We start from the raw sequence: 15826 nt of genomic DNA on the forward strand, positions 1-15826 counted from the left end.
TGAAAGGATGTCTTTCTCATAGGTTATGTGATTTTCATGAATTGAACAGTGCAAGCAGTTTGAGCTTTTCATGTCTAATCATACCAGCCGATATCACATCAAAGGATCGCAGAGGGCGAGCAACCCCAGAAACATCTGCCAGCTGTCCATATGCAGCATACCAGACACAGACACGCGTCTCTTGTTTTTATCTTTCACCTCCGCTCCAGATAGTGTGAACTAAATATTGCTGTTTTCTTCAGTGACTGAAATGAAGTGATGGAGATATCCGCTGCACTTTTTTTCTAAACACTTTATTGCCAAAATCCTGTTTCTAGTGGAATTTCTGTAAGTCCCGTTATGTATTTTGTATTCAGTCTTTTTACAACCAAACTTTTTTTTTGTTATCATTTGGTCCTGCCTGCATCATTTCATCTTTTTGATTTTAGAATTAAAGGGAAGCCTACACTATTAGTTGCACAGGTTAACATGCAGTAAGTTGTGCACATTGTGCATTTTATGTAATGTGCCAGTTAAAATCCATTCTTTACCTGCCCACGCATAGTTAAATCTAGATCATGGCACACATCTCTTAACAGTTTCTATCTTACTATCTATACCAGTTATAAACCCCCACCCACCCATCCCTAATTACAATGCACATTGTTTGCCCAGTGTCTGCGTTCAACCTTCCTTCTTTCTCTATACTTTATTTTTTGAACCTCCTCCTTAAGTTCATCATTCTGCTTTGTCATCGTCTTCTCTTATTGCTCTTTCACCATTACGTCTATATTTTCTGACTTTTTTTCTACACAGACACGCACGCAGGTGCTTGCTAACAGTTTAATAAGTACTTTGGAAGTGTTTAACAGGTTCTTCAGGGAAGCAGTGTAAAATCACAGCATTGCTCACATAGCTTCAAGACTATTCATTTGACTCAAGAGACATCAGTAGCATATCCGTTACAGAACAACAGTCCCACTTCTAATGTAAAAAACACCTTGAAATAACCTTAATCTGCCATTCCAGCATTTTTGTGTTGTGACTAGTCAGGCTGCATGCCTTGTCTGTTTTGTTCCTTTTCTTTCATTTGACTTCAAAACATTGTGAATGTCAGAACCATTAAATTGACTTCTGAGGAAAGCTTAATCTATGTAAATTTTTGGCTGCTTGTTTGTCAAGTGGTTGATCAGAGACAGTTCACAGTTGGTGTTGAAGGGGGCTTTGAGAGCTCTCGTGCTTTTTTAAGCAGACTTGGCTCGCATGCATCGGAGCACCACCCTCACCCTTGCCCCTGTGGATGTTTGAGTCTACCATTCAACTCCAGTGTGCAAACAGGTGACATTCTGACAAGTGAAGACTTGGTCTTATTGTTGGGCTCAGCTCGTGCACCTGGGTTTCCCTCGGCAGATCGAGAGAGACATGCTGTTTAGGCCAGCTGATGTTCCTGTGAGCCAAAGCTATACAGCTGCTCAGCTGTGTGTGTTCTTGTGCCTGTGTTTAGGCACACTCTTGCCTCTCGAGTAAACACAGTAAATGCACAGGGTGTAGTTACTGTATCGCTCCTCTCCAACCTTCACTGCACTTCCTATTCTTTGAGCAGGCAGATAGGAGGTGTAGCGTTGGTAAGGCAACACTTAACTCATGGAGAGCACAAGGAGTTTGTTAAAAAAAAAATTAAATTATAAGGTTGTCAATTTTTCAGCCTTGTTTATTCTCCCAACGGTTAGTGGTTATATAGGCCAACTTCACGATATCCACTGAGTGAAATTAAACATTTTACACACTGTCAAAACTACACAGCCCTTAAACTCCTACTGCTAATGTGTTGCGTCAGTCATATCATGATACAAAGCTAAGTTGTCTTCTGTAGCTTCTACACAATAATAGGAAATGCCTGCCTGTAGCCTGTTATCAATTGAGCCCTGGTGGTTAGCAATGGATCACGTTCCGTCTTTGATAGCTCCGAGGATCCGGCAACTGTACACCCCCTCTTCTTAGCTTCTCACTTTGGTCTCGCCTGTTTTCCGTTCTCATCTGGCGGATAATTGTCCCTACAGTTATGGGTTTTTTGTGTGTGTATATGTGTTTGTGTTCATAATTGATAGCAGCAGCCAGACTCTCCATAACTTCCGGTTCAGTTCACCAGCTGCTTCTTTATAGATGTCTCGAGCTGTTCTATAGGGTTGGTGTCGGTATTGTTCCAGGCAGTTTTTGATGTAACTGTCTGTGATCTGAAGCCTCATCAATTTTGGATCTTTGTTTGTTAAACGCACGCCACCTATCAAAAATATCCTATTATGCTCCACTGCTTAGTAAGTGAATCATGAGTGAACTGCAGAGCTCACAAAATAAACAGTAGCCAGCAGTTTCAATCAGATATGTCAAGGTGTGTCAGTGAGCAATCAGAGCAGAGACCTATTGGATTAAAAACAATCAAACAAATGTCTGTTGCCAAAGGCATTGTGCACATGTCATCACGATAAAAACTGAATTTGAACATTAGTAAACTGTTCATGTTGGAGCTCGAGAGAGAGGCTGAAGAAATCTTGTCCAGACCTTCCTGCACCAACAAGCCCCACTGACGATCCTCTTTACAGATATATTATTCAAATTACTGCAGGACACAATACAACATATTATTATTTAAAAAAAAAAAAGTATAATTATATTATTATTGTAGGCCTTTGATAGGTGTAGGCATCTGTAGTCTAAAGGTAAAAAAAACACTGATTAAGAGAGGTTGTTACTTTTTTATTTTATTTATTAATAAAAATGACTTTACAGATTGTATTTATGTACTTATTGTGTTTTGTGTCAGCACTAGGAAAGTGTTAATTTAAAATGTGTCTGAATAATCCTATAATGGATGGGCCGTGTAAGCGGCCAGACCCGAAAATAAACCATTCATTCATTTATATGGGCCTCGAAATAATAACAGAAACACGTATTTACTTATTAACAGCATTATTAACAATATTCTATTCAACTTGTATCTGTAATTTATGTTAATTGAGTGAGTATTTTGGGAGTAGGCCTAATTTTTTTTATAACTATTGATTAAAGGCTTATTAACATTTAGTCAGAAGTGCGCTACTGGAGATTGAGCTTGTTGCTAAATGCTGTAACCACTGAATGTTATGCCAGCTAATTACATGGTCAAGTTGTCCCTCCTTTGGGCGGTGTCAGTAGCTCAGTCCGTAGGGACAAGTCCCCGTATGGAGTGTAGACTGGTAGCTGGAGAGGTGCCAGTTCACCTCCTGAGCAAGGCACCAAACCCCCCAACTGCTCCGGGCTCCTGTCCATGGGCAGCCCCCTCACTCTGACATCTCTCCATTAGTGCATGTATAGGTCTTGGGCATGTATGTGTATTTCGGGCCTGTGTATAATGTGTGTAAAAACTATATTCTTTGACTCAATGCAGGTAAAGACCTGTCCATTTTAAACGGATGCACTCTGAACCAATCATTTAGACCTACCTGTAGCAACACACGTGCAAGCACAAAAACGGCCCAATTATTTTAATGCCCTGACTGTAACACATGGCAGCGTTGGGCGGAAATAATGACATGGGCTGAGAGGTCCTCTGATGCGAACCAGATGAGGCTCTCTGACTTAAAAGGCAGAGAGGGGGGAACGAGAGCACAACTGGACAAACTGTGAAATGACAACAGCGCACGCAGTGGGGTGGACTGAGTGGCTTTGACATTCACACAAAATCATCCGCATACACACACGACAGGTTCATCCAAACAATTGCAACACTGTAGATCTTGTATTTTAGATACTGTTCTTACTCTGGAAAGTTCTTTATTTATTTTATTTACTGTACAGGTGCATTATATGCCTGTGGGAGCACAATGCACAGAGCACTGCTATGCACAGTATCAGTGTCTTTTTTTTCTTTCTTTTTCTTTTACTACATGTGGGATGATGTTATTGGAAACTAAGTGGATCCTTTTTATGTGAGCAGCGTTGCAGTGAGCTTGGCCCTGGGCCTGCCCGAAGCCTGGTTCAGCACTGCTCTGCTCTGGCCTGGCCACAAAGTGCATTTCTCTCTCATGCGGCCCCTGACCTCCTGACGCATTTCCTGACCCAGGAAATAGAATTAACACCTCAGCCTGGGCCTTGGGTCCCACAGGCGCGTACACAGCTGTCCATTAGCCTGGCCAAGTCCAGTCAGACCCGGCTAGCTAGTGCTCCACTGCAACTAAACCAAAGACTGAGAAGGGAAGCAGGAGATTTTCTTTGGAGCATATATGGAGAGCGCTTATACATGGTTGCTTGAAGGGTTTTAGTGCCACTGCAATTTCAGTAGTAACTGGAGCCAAATGAGATGATATTTACCTACTTTTCTAACTGTTGTAGGCATGACCATCAAAGGCTCTGTTTCTCTTTTTACTCAGGCTAAATTTTGTCCTCAAAATATTACAAAATAGAAGCATAACTTCCTTTTGACTAAATTGTAGCTGTACTGGGTCGCTGTGGTCAATTTCTGGCCAGGAATCCTGAGGAGGCTCTCTATTGGCTCATGCAAACCAGGGTAACGTACAATGACAACCTAACCGCCAGTCATTTCGGGAGTCATTTTGGAGTATTGTTGACCCCTGGCTCTGAGAGGATTGGTCTTTCTCCCAAAAGCACATCTTAGAAGGCCAAATTGTTATCAAACGTGTTTGCTCTTTCCGTTGCTGATTTGTATTTGGATCTTAACTCCAAATCTCAGTCTGGTATTGCGAGATATCTTGTGCATCACACGTTAATGGTGCAGCACACTCCCTAATGTTCTTCAAAATAAAAATCTATACGAAATGAAATGCAATGCCTTCCACCAGTAGTTTTTTTTTTTTTTTTTTTTTTAATAATATGGTGGCTTTCTGATGTCATGAGTGCAGTAAATCTGGGAACTCGGGTTTAAGAAGAGAAAAGTGGATTATCTGTTTATTAGATATTTTATGTGAACCATATATCAGAAGAGATGGGTCTCGATATTCCGTAGTTTAAGTGCTTATCTGTTTTCTTCATTAGTCAAAGGCTCTTATGCAGGCAAGCAAACACACACACACACACACACACACACACACACACACACACACACACACACACACACACACACACACACAGATTAGCCAGTTCCTGCGTTTAAGCACCCCATGTGTTTGCATTTTAGTCACACATTGCCAATCTCATGGGAGCACTTTGAAGCATACTCCTCCAGAGCAGATCATAAAACAGGAGTATAAGTAGTTTTTCACATAGTTGTATCCCAGAACACCCCACACCACCACCTCCCACCCAACAGCTCACTGCCTCCACCTTCCACCTCCAGTCCATTTACTCTCGAAGTGCAGGGCGAGCATTTAGTTCAGAGATTTGCTATGACCATGCAGCTCCCCTAACATTGTCTCTCCAGATGTTACATAAAAGGACTCACAGAGGCAGCCCTGGTTGAAGTCCTGTGTTCATTCAGAAGTACACCATTCACTTTGTTTGTTTGCATCTGCAGAATAGTTGCACTACAAATCTTTCTTTGTCTGCTGTAATGTATCTCAGCCCAACCTTTGCACCTCAACATTTGCTGAAAATGAACCAAACCGCATTGTACCTTTTTTGAGCTGCAGTGTAGGTGTGCAGAATTTAGGCATCACTATAGATGCAGTTAAAAAACGAAAACAGGTTAGTTCATGATGTAGATTGTGTCATGGAAGAAGATCGATGTGTTTGTGTGCGTCGGCCTGCATTAACACACTTGTATTTCTGTCTCCACAGTACTTTGAAGTGCCCTTCGACTCCAACATGAACCGTACAAAGAACCGTCCACTCGTCAGAGGACAAATCAGGTACAGTTTTATGCCTTTGTGCCTATGTAACAGATCATGGTCTACTGTATGGACGATTTGGCATAGCAGCCTCATCTGTACTTTTTATTACTTTGAAAAGACAGTGAAGAGTGACTCGAGAGTGGACAGGAGGAGAGAGAGAACAGCTCAGCATGAGTTGGATTTCAGTTCAGTATAGTAGCAGCCCAGCAACGCTACAAGACAGCTACTAAGCCTCCCAAGCTGCCTTTTGTACAATTCATACTGGGCGAATGTCAAAGTCTGCTACTGTTCTCTTGCTCACTGACCTTATCCTCGTCTAGGCTTGCTGAGGGACATTTTTCCAGGGGTGAAACATGAACTTCTGGCTTGTGATGTCAAAGCATATGTGTATTTTCAGGCAATATTATAATGAATAACACACCTTAAATGCAACGGTAGCACTGAGCATACATCCCATATTGATTTACTCTCGTCTGTTACACTTTTAGTTATTGAGTTATTGGTGCTGAAAAGACCAGTAGCTGTGTACAGTATGTGGAGTAGCTGCAGCAGCCACAGACCAGAGCTGCCAATAACAAAAATGCGTGCCAGCACTGATGATCCTCTGCCGTACACCTGTCAGGTGCACTGTGAGCTTCGTACCAGGTTGCAAAGGCGAGGGAACGAGTTTGAGGTTAGGGTGTAGTTTATCTGGCCACCCTTACTTTGCTACATCCGCTGTTTAGATGTCGGATAACCTCTGCATTGGTGCCCAGTGAACTGCGTGTTATCGCCACGCTCCTAGAAATCTGACTCAGTTACTTTATATGCTCGTCTCTACCTGCCTTTGGGAGAATGCCACTCTTAAGCAGCAGGCAGACACACAGATACTCACTGATGCATAAACCAAAAAAGCACACACCAACCTCATGTCCTCTTCACCCTTTATCAGTGCCAGGAAACTGCCTCCTTTGCATTTCACTCTTACAAGAAAAGCGCCCTATTTCTCCTTTCCTGTTTTTTTTTCAGGAAGAACAAAAGCACCCAAACCTGTTGACATACGCTGATAAAACACAATATACAAAAGTCCAATCGACATGCAGCTAACAAATGGAAGCTAAAGGCATAGTCACTTTATGACTGAAACCACCTGTTGGTACCATAACTGGACCTTGACCCACAGCTATCTCATCCCAGTTTCAGGAATTCTCCATTGACATGCTGTTTAAATGTGTACTCTCGTGCTGTTGAGCTGGTGATTGAAGATGTTCTCTCACTATCTAAACACAGCCTCTTCTCTCGGGCTTTTAGCCTGTCCCTGACCAGAGGAGGTGTGTCTGTCTGTCTCTGAGACGCACAGAGACACAAGATCTCTCACTCTTCTTCTCTCTCACACATACAATCTTGTACAGAGACAGCTGAGAAGCTGGACTGTCCTGTCAAACAAGCCATCAGAAGGCAACATTTTACACATTTTCCATGTTTTCTTCAGTACAACGCTTTGTATAAGCAAAATGACGTTCCTCCTCTACATCTGTCTTACTGCGGAAGTCTGTCTGCAGAATCGGAAATAGTGTGTCATCTTATGTCTGGACAACAATAGTGTATCATCTTTCCCACCTTTTATTGTTCTTTTGTAAAATGTGGATGACAGTCCACAATCCTTTGTAGTTGTTTGACAGTGTCAGCCTTCTACATGTGGTGGTGCTGACTAGCTTTCAGCTTAGTAAGAGAAGGAACAGAAAAGGATTTTGGCTGCTTTCAGCCACATCTCCCAGTCTTCGTCAGCAAATGGAGTTTGGTTTATTAAGGTTACTTTGTCAAACTACCATTAACCAGGTCAAGAACTAACTTTAATGCTCAACTGTTTTGATTGTTTGATTTTTATGACAGGAATCTGTAGCCAGAGAAATATAAAGGAAAAAAAGTTCCTAGTGCAGAGCCACATCTCTGCTAAAGTTCCCCTCATTCTTATACACGTCACTTACCTCCTGCTCTCTCTGCATACTTTACCTTCTACACCAAAAGTGGCATTTTTCCTTGGTTTCTTTGCCTTTTCTGCATACATTGCAGCATAAATAAGCAGAGCAAACGGTTATAATGGGTGTCTGTTTCGGTAAAGGAACACCTCTCTAGGATTAATCATATCAAGGTGTCTCAGTATTTACATTTAAAGGACAATTCCGGCGTAAAACGAACCTAGGGGTTAATAACCGATGTGTACCCACTCGATCGCTCTCTGGGACATGTTTTTATGCTAATCGTTTTTCTAATGTGTTTGTAGCTTGAAATAAGCTAGGTTCGTTTTGCGCCGGAATTGTCCTTTTAATATGTGCTCCTTTCTGGCTGTCAATACACAAAATATCTGTTTGTGGAAATAGTTTTCATCTGTTTAATGTCTGGTCTTTGTAGGTTTCGTTCATCTGTTGTCTGTTCACAGTTTTACACCAGTCCCTGAAGCCACTGTGTTGTAGGCAAGCTTTACACATTTGGAAAGTTTTCCACAGTTTACTTTGACCTCACTGACCACTTGAATATGTAACAGGTAACTACGTTTTAAGTAGAATCATCCTGTTTCTTTAACCTAATGGGTAAATCCCTCATGTTTTACATTTGGATCCCTGGCCTCGACTGTGGTCTAACCAGACTGGCCACATCTTTAGCTTTCTGTATTGACATTACCCACCTGACGTTATGACTGCTGATGTGTCAGACTGTAAGCAGAGGACAGTAAACCCACCTCAGGCCGCGTGACGCACTCCCTCCCCTGACCCCCACTGAGCCAGCCCACAGTCAGACTGTCAACAGCCCATAGTCAGCCTGCACGGCCCCACCTCAGCCCACATAAAACAGACATAACACCACTAATCACATTAATGTACCAATCTTCCTGCACGGCCACACCACCAAAATAAAAGTCCCATTTGCTTTTTGAAGAAAAGGCCTGCGTTTGGTCAAGATTTTAATCTACCCTCTCTTTAATTTATGGAGCATTTACTGGTGAATTTGAACCAGACCTTGCCAGCACTGCTTTCAATAAAAGATGAGGGGAGGAGGAGGAGGAGGAGGAGGAAGTCTTCATCCGGCTAAAAGCCTGAGCCGCAGTGGTTTTCAGAGCTAGTTTTGATCTCTGGCGTGTGCACATGCTCTTCATCTTGCAGGGCTACTTTTATCCCTGACAAACTCTTATCAGATGAGCTTCCTCTAAGCCTCCCCTTTTGAGACTCAGCCGTGTGTGTGTGCGTGTGTGTGCGTGTGTGTGTGTGTGTGTGAGATGTTGAGCTACCGTTGTCTTATCTCGTGTCTGCGTAAGTCCACAAAACTTTATCAGCCTATAGTTCCCATGGCAGTTTGTCTGAGCCTGAATCTGTGTATTTTAACTCCTTTTAATAAATAAAAAAAACACATCTGAAATTCATCTTTTTAACTTCCCTTTTCTTCCTCTTGCTGATTTAGCCGATTATCATCCTCTGTTTCCCTCTCTTTTCTGTTCCTTCTTCATATCAGTCCCCTCCATGCGGTGTCCTTTGCTCTGGCCTGTGGAATTCCCGGAGTTGCTCTGCTCACACTGGCAGTAAACCCCTTGACGGGCTTCCTGGGTGCCCTCAACATCTTTCTCTACACCTGTTGCTACACACCGCTCAAGAGGCTCAGCATCACCAACACCTGGGTGGGAGCAGTGGTGGGTGCGATACCTCCTGTCATGGGCTGGACGGCTGCTACAGGTTGTCTGGAGCCAGGTACGACTCACCATCTGGGATACGGGTTATTAGTGGACCCACATGGACACTATCGGTCAAAAGTTTGGGGTCACCTAGACATTTCCATTCCACTCCATTACAGACTGAATACCAGCTGAGATCAGTTGCATTGTTTTTTTAATCATGGAAGCAGTTTTCAGATGACATTATGTGCTTACATAATTGCAAAAGGGTTGTCGACTGTTGTAGAAAGAAGTGGCTGATCTTTAATGCAATATTTACTTTGCCCATTATCAGCAACCATTCATCCAATGTTCCAAAGGCACATCTTGTTTACTAATCTGATATCATTTTAAAAGGCTAACTGAGAAAACATTGGAGAACCCTTTTGCAATTATGTAAGCACATAATGTCATCTGAAAACCGCTGCCCTGATTAAACAAACAATGCAACTGATCTCAGCTGGTATTCTGTCTGGAATGGAAAGTGTTTGAAAGTGACCCCAAACTTTTGACCGGTAGTGTATATGTACATGTAAAGTTGGTTGAAAGAAAATTATTCAGTTGAAAGGGATCTTCTACTTGAAGTGGTTTGTCAAGCACAGATGCCAAACATTCACTGGATCCAGCTGCTCAAGCAAGTGAATTTGCTGTTTTTCTCTGTTTTATATCAGTATAAGTTTATATGTCTTTGGTTTTGGACTGTTGATTGGATAAAATAAGCTATTTGAAATAATTGTATAGATTAAACAACCAGTGGATATTGGTAAATAATGAAGTAGTTAAATGACATAGCAGTGTTCCTGCACTATTACTCTTTAGTGAGCTGGCTGTGTTGTTGCTCTCCACTGGGTTCATCAGGACCTCTTTGACCAGGCCTGCAGAAAGCTTTATTTACATATGGCCCTGAATCCCTGTAGCGCTGTTAGTGCTTTTGTTCCTCGTTCCTGTGGAGTTTGAATGCGCTTATTGTAAGTCGCTTTGGACAAAAGCGTCTGCCAAATGAATGTGATGTTAAGTTAGTAAAGACACAGAGAGTGAGGGAGGGATTACTCAGCTTGTGTGCTGGACACATTAAGTGTTCTGTTATGGAAACTGTGTGAAATGTGTTTTATCATGTTGCTTCCGTATCCCAGAGAAGTGCTCCAGCAAGTTTGTATTTGTGCCCTCAAATATTTGGTTGGGTCTTTCACAAAATGTTTAAAGAATTTATTGCCGTTTCATTTGTAAAACGAAAGCAGTTCCATTCAAGGACCCTCGATTCCATGTTAACTCATCCTGTTCATAGTATAGTATATAGAGCCTATACTGTGGATGACCATTTGAATCAATTGTGTGTAATCAAATTATTAAGCCTAATGATTACAGTAAATAAATCTATATAGCCGATGCTCTCTAAATGTCCCCTCAAAGCAGAGTACACTATCAGACAGGCACAGTATCATACCAAAGACTTGAACTGTTTTCATATGGGATTGTACATGTTGTTTTTACATGTTTACTAAAAGCAAGACAAAAACAACAACCTGTATTTGCTGCTCTGTTTGCAGCTCTGTTGTGGAATATTCTGTTTGTTATGCTGACTCAGATTAGTACTTACAGAGAACACACCAGTCCACCATGTCTGTTTGTGCCGGTCAATGCACTTGTTCTTCTGCTTTGACTCATTTACACTAAATGTAACACTAGTGATTACCAAACAGCTGTAATACTTTTTTGAGAACAGCTGTCCCTAGGCAAGAAAGGAACCAGTAAAGAGAATCAGCAACATTTTGTGCTGGTTAGGGTTGAGACTATAATTGAGATAACTCTATATATGATAGAAAACCCATTCACAGTTGTAATTCTGCTATAAGTTAGTAGTGTCATGTCTTTCTAAAATAGTCATGAAATAAAGCACCTTTCATTCTCCATCAGTCACTCAGTAGCTGAGATATAGAAGTCTGAATATGAGATAACATGAAGACAGATGCAACACCGCTGCATTGCTTGTTTTATTATAGTGCACAATATTTTGTTGAAACGGTAGTTTTTGTCAAAATGGGCCTGATGTTTTTGGTTGAATATACTTAAAGTAGTTTTTGGAAAGGCCAAAACACTAAATATTCTATTTTATAATAAAAAATTAAGTTTTGCAACAAGGTGTTGACATGTTATGTCAAGTGCTGTCTTTTATTACCTTTTGTAAGGTTAAAAATCTAAAGATTCACAACCTAAAACTTATTTGAGCACTAATATTTGGCATGCTGAGCATATCGGAGTCCCTCAGACTCTGCATCATCAATCCTCTCCCTCCATTATTAACGTCTCCTCTTTCTCACCCCCCAGGTGCTTTGTTGATGGGTGGTTTCCTGTACAGCTGGCAGTTCCCCCACTTCAACGCCCTCAGCTGGAACTTGAGGGAGGACTACTCCCGTGGCGGCTACCGCATGATGTCCGTCACCCACCCTGGCATGTGCAAGCGGGTGGCCCTGCGCCACAGCGTGGGCCTGATCGGCCTGTCGACCTTAGCGCCCGTGCTGGACGTCACCACCTGGACCTTCCCTGTCATCTCCTTACCCATCAACGTGTACATCAGCTACCTGGCCTTCCGCTTCTACCACAAGGGAGACCGCAGCAACGCCCGCAAGCTGTTCTTCTGCAGCCTGTGGCACCTGCCCATGCTGCTGCTGCTGGCGCTCACCTGCAAGAAGCCTCGCAGCGACGCCGAGGGGCCAGCTCTACCTCCAGCTTCGTTACCCCTCACGCTGCAAAGCTAACTAGTTTCATAGAGGCTTTAACACTTGGAAGACCTCTGAGTCCTTCATTTTAACTGAGATACTCCCTCAGTGTCTCCCCTAACCACTCGTTGTGCTCGGAGGGGTCTGGGTGACGGACTCGTTATTGTATCTGTGTTTAATTGAAGCCAGTGGCGCTCACTGTAGTTCAAGGAAATGAGCTGGAAATGATTTGGATCCAAATAACTGATTTACAGAAAACACACTGAATCATTTACATGAGGTTGTAATCAATGCAATGTGTGTGTGTGTGTACTGTATATATTTATTTATATAGGAGCCCACCAGTTCCTCTCCATGTTGTACATGACTGTGATTAAATAGCTTGTACAGGGTAACTTGCTCTTATGGATCTGCACAGGGATCGCTGTCTGCAGATTATTGCATTGTACAAATGCACAATAGTAAGAGTACATATATAACGGACATGAAGACATCATGTAATCACAACATTCATGTTTGATTTTCAGTCAATGTATGAAAATAGGACAAATATAAACTCTCTGAAGCAGCAGACACTGGGCTTGATATCTGTTCATTGTGTTTTGACTGTCCCCTGATCCCCCGTTACCTGACGGTTAGTAAATCATTGTATTTTGCTACTCAGCAAACGCACTGGTGGCTCTTTATTCATTTTCATAATGCTTTAATTTAACACGGTTCACCTGTACCAAAAGTAAGGGAATAGCTGACCCGTGAACGCAACACAAGGGCAAATGTTCTCCAACAATAAACATCATGATTGTAATTCTGTCTTCTGTCTCCTCATGTACTCATTTGCTGTTTCCACTCCATTTGTAAACTGCGCATGACTGGCCGTGTACCTGAAGCCCTCATACACGAAGCACTACCCCGCCTCGTTAGGTGGGGCCGACTCCACATAATATATGGATTTAAGTTTCAATTATAGCCTTAGTGGATATGTTCGCTTTAAGCACAAATCGCCATCCCTCCAATAAGCGCTATTTAGCAGGCCACCTCCGCACCTGTCAGTCAGCATGTGCTCCCCTTCCGCCCTTTACCCCTAGTTTTGGTATTTGGTTACAATTCCATCACCGCGCTCAGAGAAACACTGCCATCCTCCCTCCATAAAAAGGGGGAGGGGGGCTGTGGAATTTAGCCAAGGCCGGGAGACCTGAAACGGCTCGACGTCCTCGTAAAGTGTCTGACCGGATACAGAGTTTCATATCAGAGGGTGAAAGGGGAGCGATCTGGCCAGCTGTTACAGTTGAGAGAATAGTGGAGAGAAAAAACCCACCCAGCCAACCTGTGTGGAGACTGGATGTCGTAGCCAGCCTCCAGGGCTGCGTGTGACGGCCTGTCACGGTTTACAACCTCCGCTCCATCCGAGGTGGGGTGGCGGCGCTGTCTTGTCCCATCAGCCAAGGAGAACAGCTCTGCTCTCCTTTTTACTTTTTTCTGGAGTTATTCGCGTTTGGTGTTAACTTCTGCTGCTGATGAATTATATTTAGTATTCCGCATTAGGCCAATAGCTGAGCTTTCAACTGCTGACTCTTGATTTATTATTAAGCCCCAACCTACAGAAGGCATCCCTCCTCAGATTATACAAGAGATGTCTCGGGGCTGCCGTTCTGATGAAAGGTAAATTTATTCATTATTCAAAAAATAAAAGTCTTGGGCAAGTTTATCCTCCGATGTAGACATGGGAGGTTGTTCAAAAACTTTATGAACTTTACTTAAACCAACAAGTGAAGATCATTTAAGCCCCCTAGCACTAACAACATGGGTTTTGCTTTTTGGAGCTTCACTTGTGTGTTTGAGCTTCCTTGGGCATATATATATATATATATATATATATATATATATATATATATATATGCTGTTTTCAAATGGATCTTCTGAAGGGGGAATGTTTCTGCACTCGCCTTAAATCTGACTTCACGGCCTGTACGTACGATCATGATTTTGATCACAGCGCGCGTGGCAGCCGATGTAGGATACAACTTACACAAGAGTGATGTGGAAACTTGAAGCCTCCTGTGCACGTACACTGAGAATTGACTTTTCAGTGAAGTCGGAAACCGCTTGTGTGCAGTAGTTTTAACTTTTGAAATGAGAAATATTTGCATATTCAGATTATTGGCTTTCCAGTTGAAGGAGAAGGAGTAGGTAGAATTTTGAGGTAAGTAGACTTTTTTTTTTTTCTGGGATAAACATCACACACTAATTATTATTCAAAGCACATAGGCTACAATACACTATATATACTGTGTATCTTAAAATATGTTTGGAGTGGATTGAGAGACTTGTGCGTTTACTCAAACTTAAAAAGTCTATATTTCATAAGACCACAATATTTCATACTCTTCTCTCTTATTTCACTTATTTTTATACATTCAAACATGGAGGTTTCTCTCCTTCCCATTGCTGATAGCAGTCTTTAAATTATTCAGGTTATTTGCTGTTCTGTGGGAGTCTGAGCTCTCTTGCCAGAGTCAACAAAACGGAAGAGCAAAATGGGGATCCGAGAGTCCCCAAACAGCAATCTGCAGTCCGCCTCAGAGCTGCAGCTTTAATATCCACCCATCAGTGTGTGTGTGTGTGTGTGTGTGGTGGGGGGGGTGGGTGGGGGGGGGGGTGGGGGGGATACTGTACAAGGATCCTTCAAAGCAAGCAATGAAATCTCAGGATGACGGATGACCTCTGGTCTCCCTTCAAAGGCTGGTTGCTTCAAAACCCAATCCAGAGAGCTGCAGCAGTACTACTAACACTAGACCGACATCATACAAGCACTAATGTAGAACTATATTCCTTTAAGTCTCTCTATGAATAACGTTATGACTTTGATTTCTGTGGAGAGGGAAACAATAAATACGTTTCAGATGTGAACTCGCATGAACACAGTCAAACTCATCAGGTCTTCCTACTGGGGATTTTTCCTGAGGAGAATATAGACATTAACTGACATAAAATAATGAATCTCCTCTTTAAAATACTTGTATTTTTACATGAAGTTGGGCTCGCATTAGGCCTATCTCTTTCTTCATCAGATGTTATTCTAATGACTCAGGCCGTTATTTCGCCGGGACTCTGACTACGTGAAGTGCAGCCCAAACTACAAAATAAAACCCTTTATGTTCTTAATACAATAATAATAATAATAAAAAAACATATCTAAGTAGATGTCGTACACATTTAAAGGATCTGTTCGTTCGTTTTAAAACCTAAAATAACAGGCTGTCAGTGGGTCTCTTTCCTAACCCGGCTGGAGTTAATGTTACAAATCTGTTGACTCATCTCCAGTCTCAGATGAGAAAAGTCGCTGCAAGCTTTCTGTTTCTTCTTCTTCATATTCTTCTTCTTTTCTCTCTCTCTCTCTCTCTCTCTCTCTCTCTCTCTCTCTCTCTCTCTCTCTCTCTCTCTCTCTCTCTCTCTCTCTAAATGAAGTGCATATTCCCAAAGTTGGGCTTTTTATTCAGAGCTGAGCTCTTCAAGTGCTCCCAGATATTAGGAAATAAAGTAGAAACTGTGGTCTTTGAAACGTGACTGAATTATGTCCAGAAAAAGAAAAAAAAACAAATTATATTTGATTTTAATAAATGTTGGTC

At 42.2% G+C, this 15826-nt stretch overlaps 1 protein-coding gene across 1 annotated transcript in view; it reads left to right on the forward strand.

Moving 5' to 3' along the window:
• The window catches only part of cox10 (cytochrome c oxidase assembly factor heme A:farnesyltransferase COX10), a 34238-nt gene extending 21228 nt beyond the window's left edge, over nt 1-13010 (forward strand). Inside the window, exons 5-7 of the mRNA XM_028568565.1 lie at nt 5749-5819; nt 9288-9520; nt 11809-13010. Coding sequence (XP_028424366.1) covers nt 5749-5819; nt 9288-9520; nt 11809-12239 — 735 coding nt within the window. The 3' untranslated portion in view covers nt 12240-13010. The remainder of the gene's footprint in view (nt 1-5748; nt 5820-9287; nt 9521-11808) is intronic.
• The last annotated feature ends 2816 nt before the right edge of the window (nt 13011-15826 follow it).

The sequence above is a fragment of the Perca flavescens genome, chromosome 21 (assembly GCF_004354835.1).
Source record: "Perca flavescens isolate YP-PL-M2 chromosome 21, PFLA_1.0, whole genome shotgun sequence".
In the NCBI taxonomy this organism is placed as follows: Eukaryota; Metazoa; Chordata; class Actinopteri; order Perciformes; family Percidae; genus Perca; species Perca flavescens.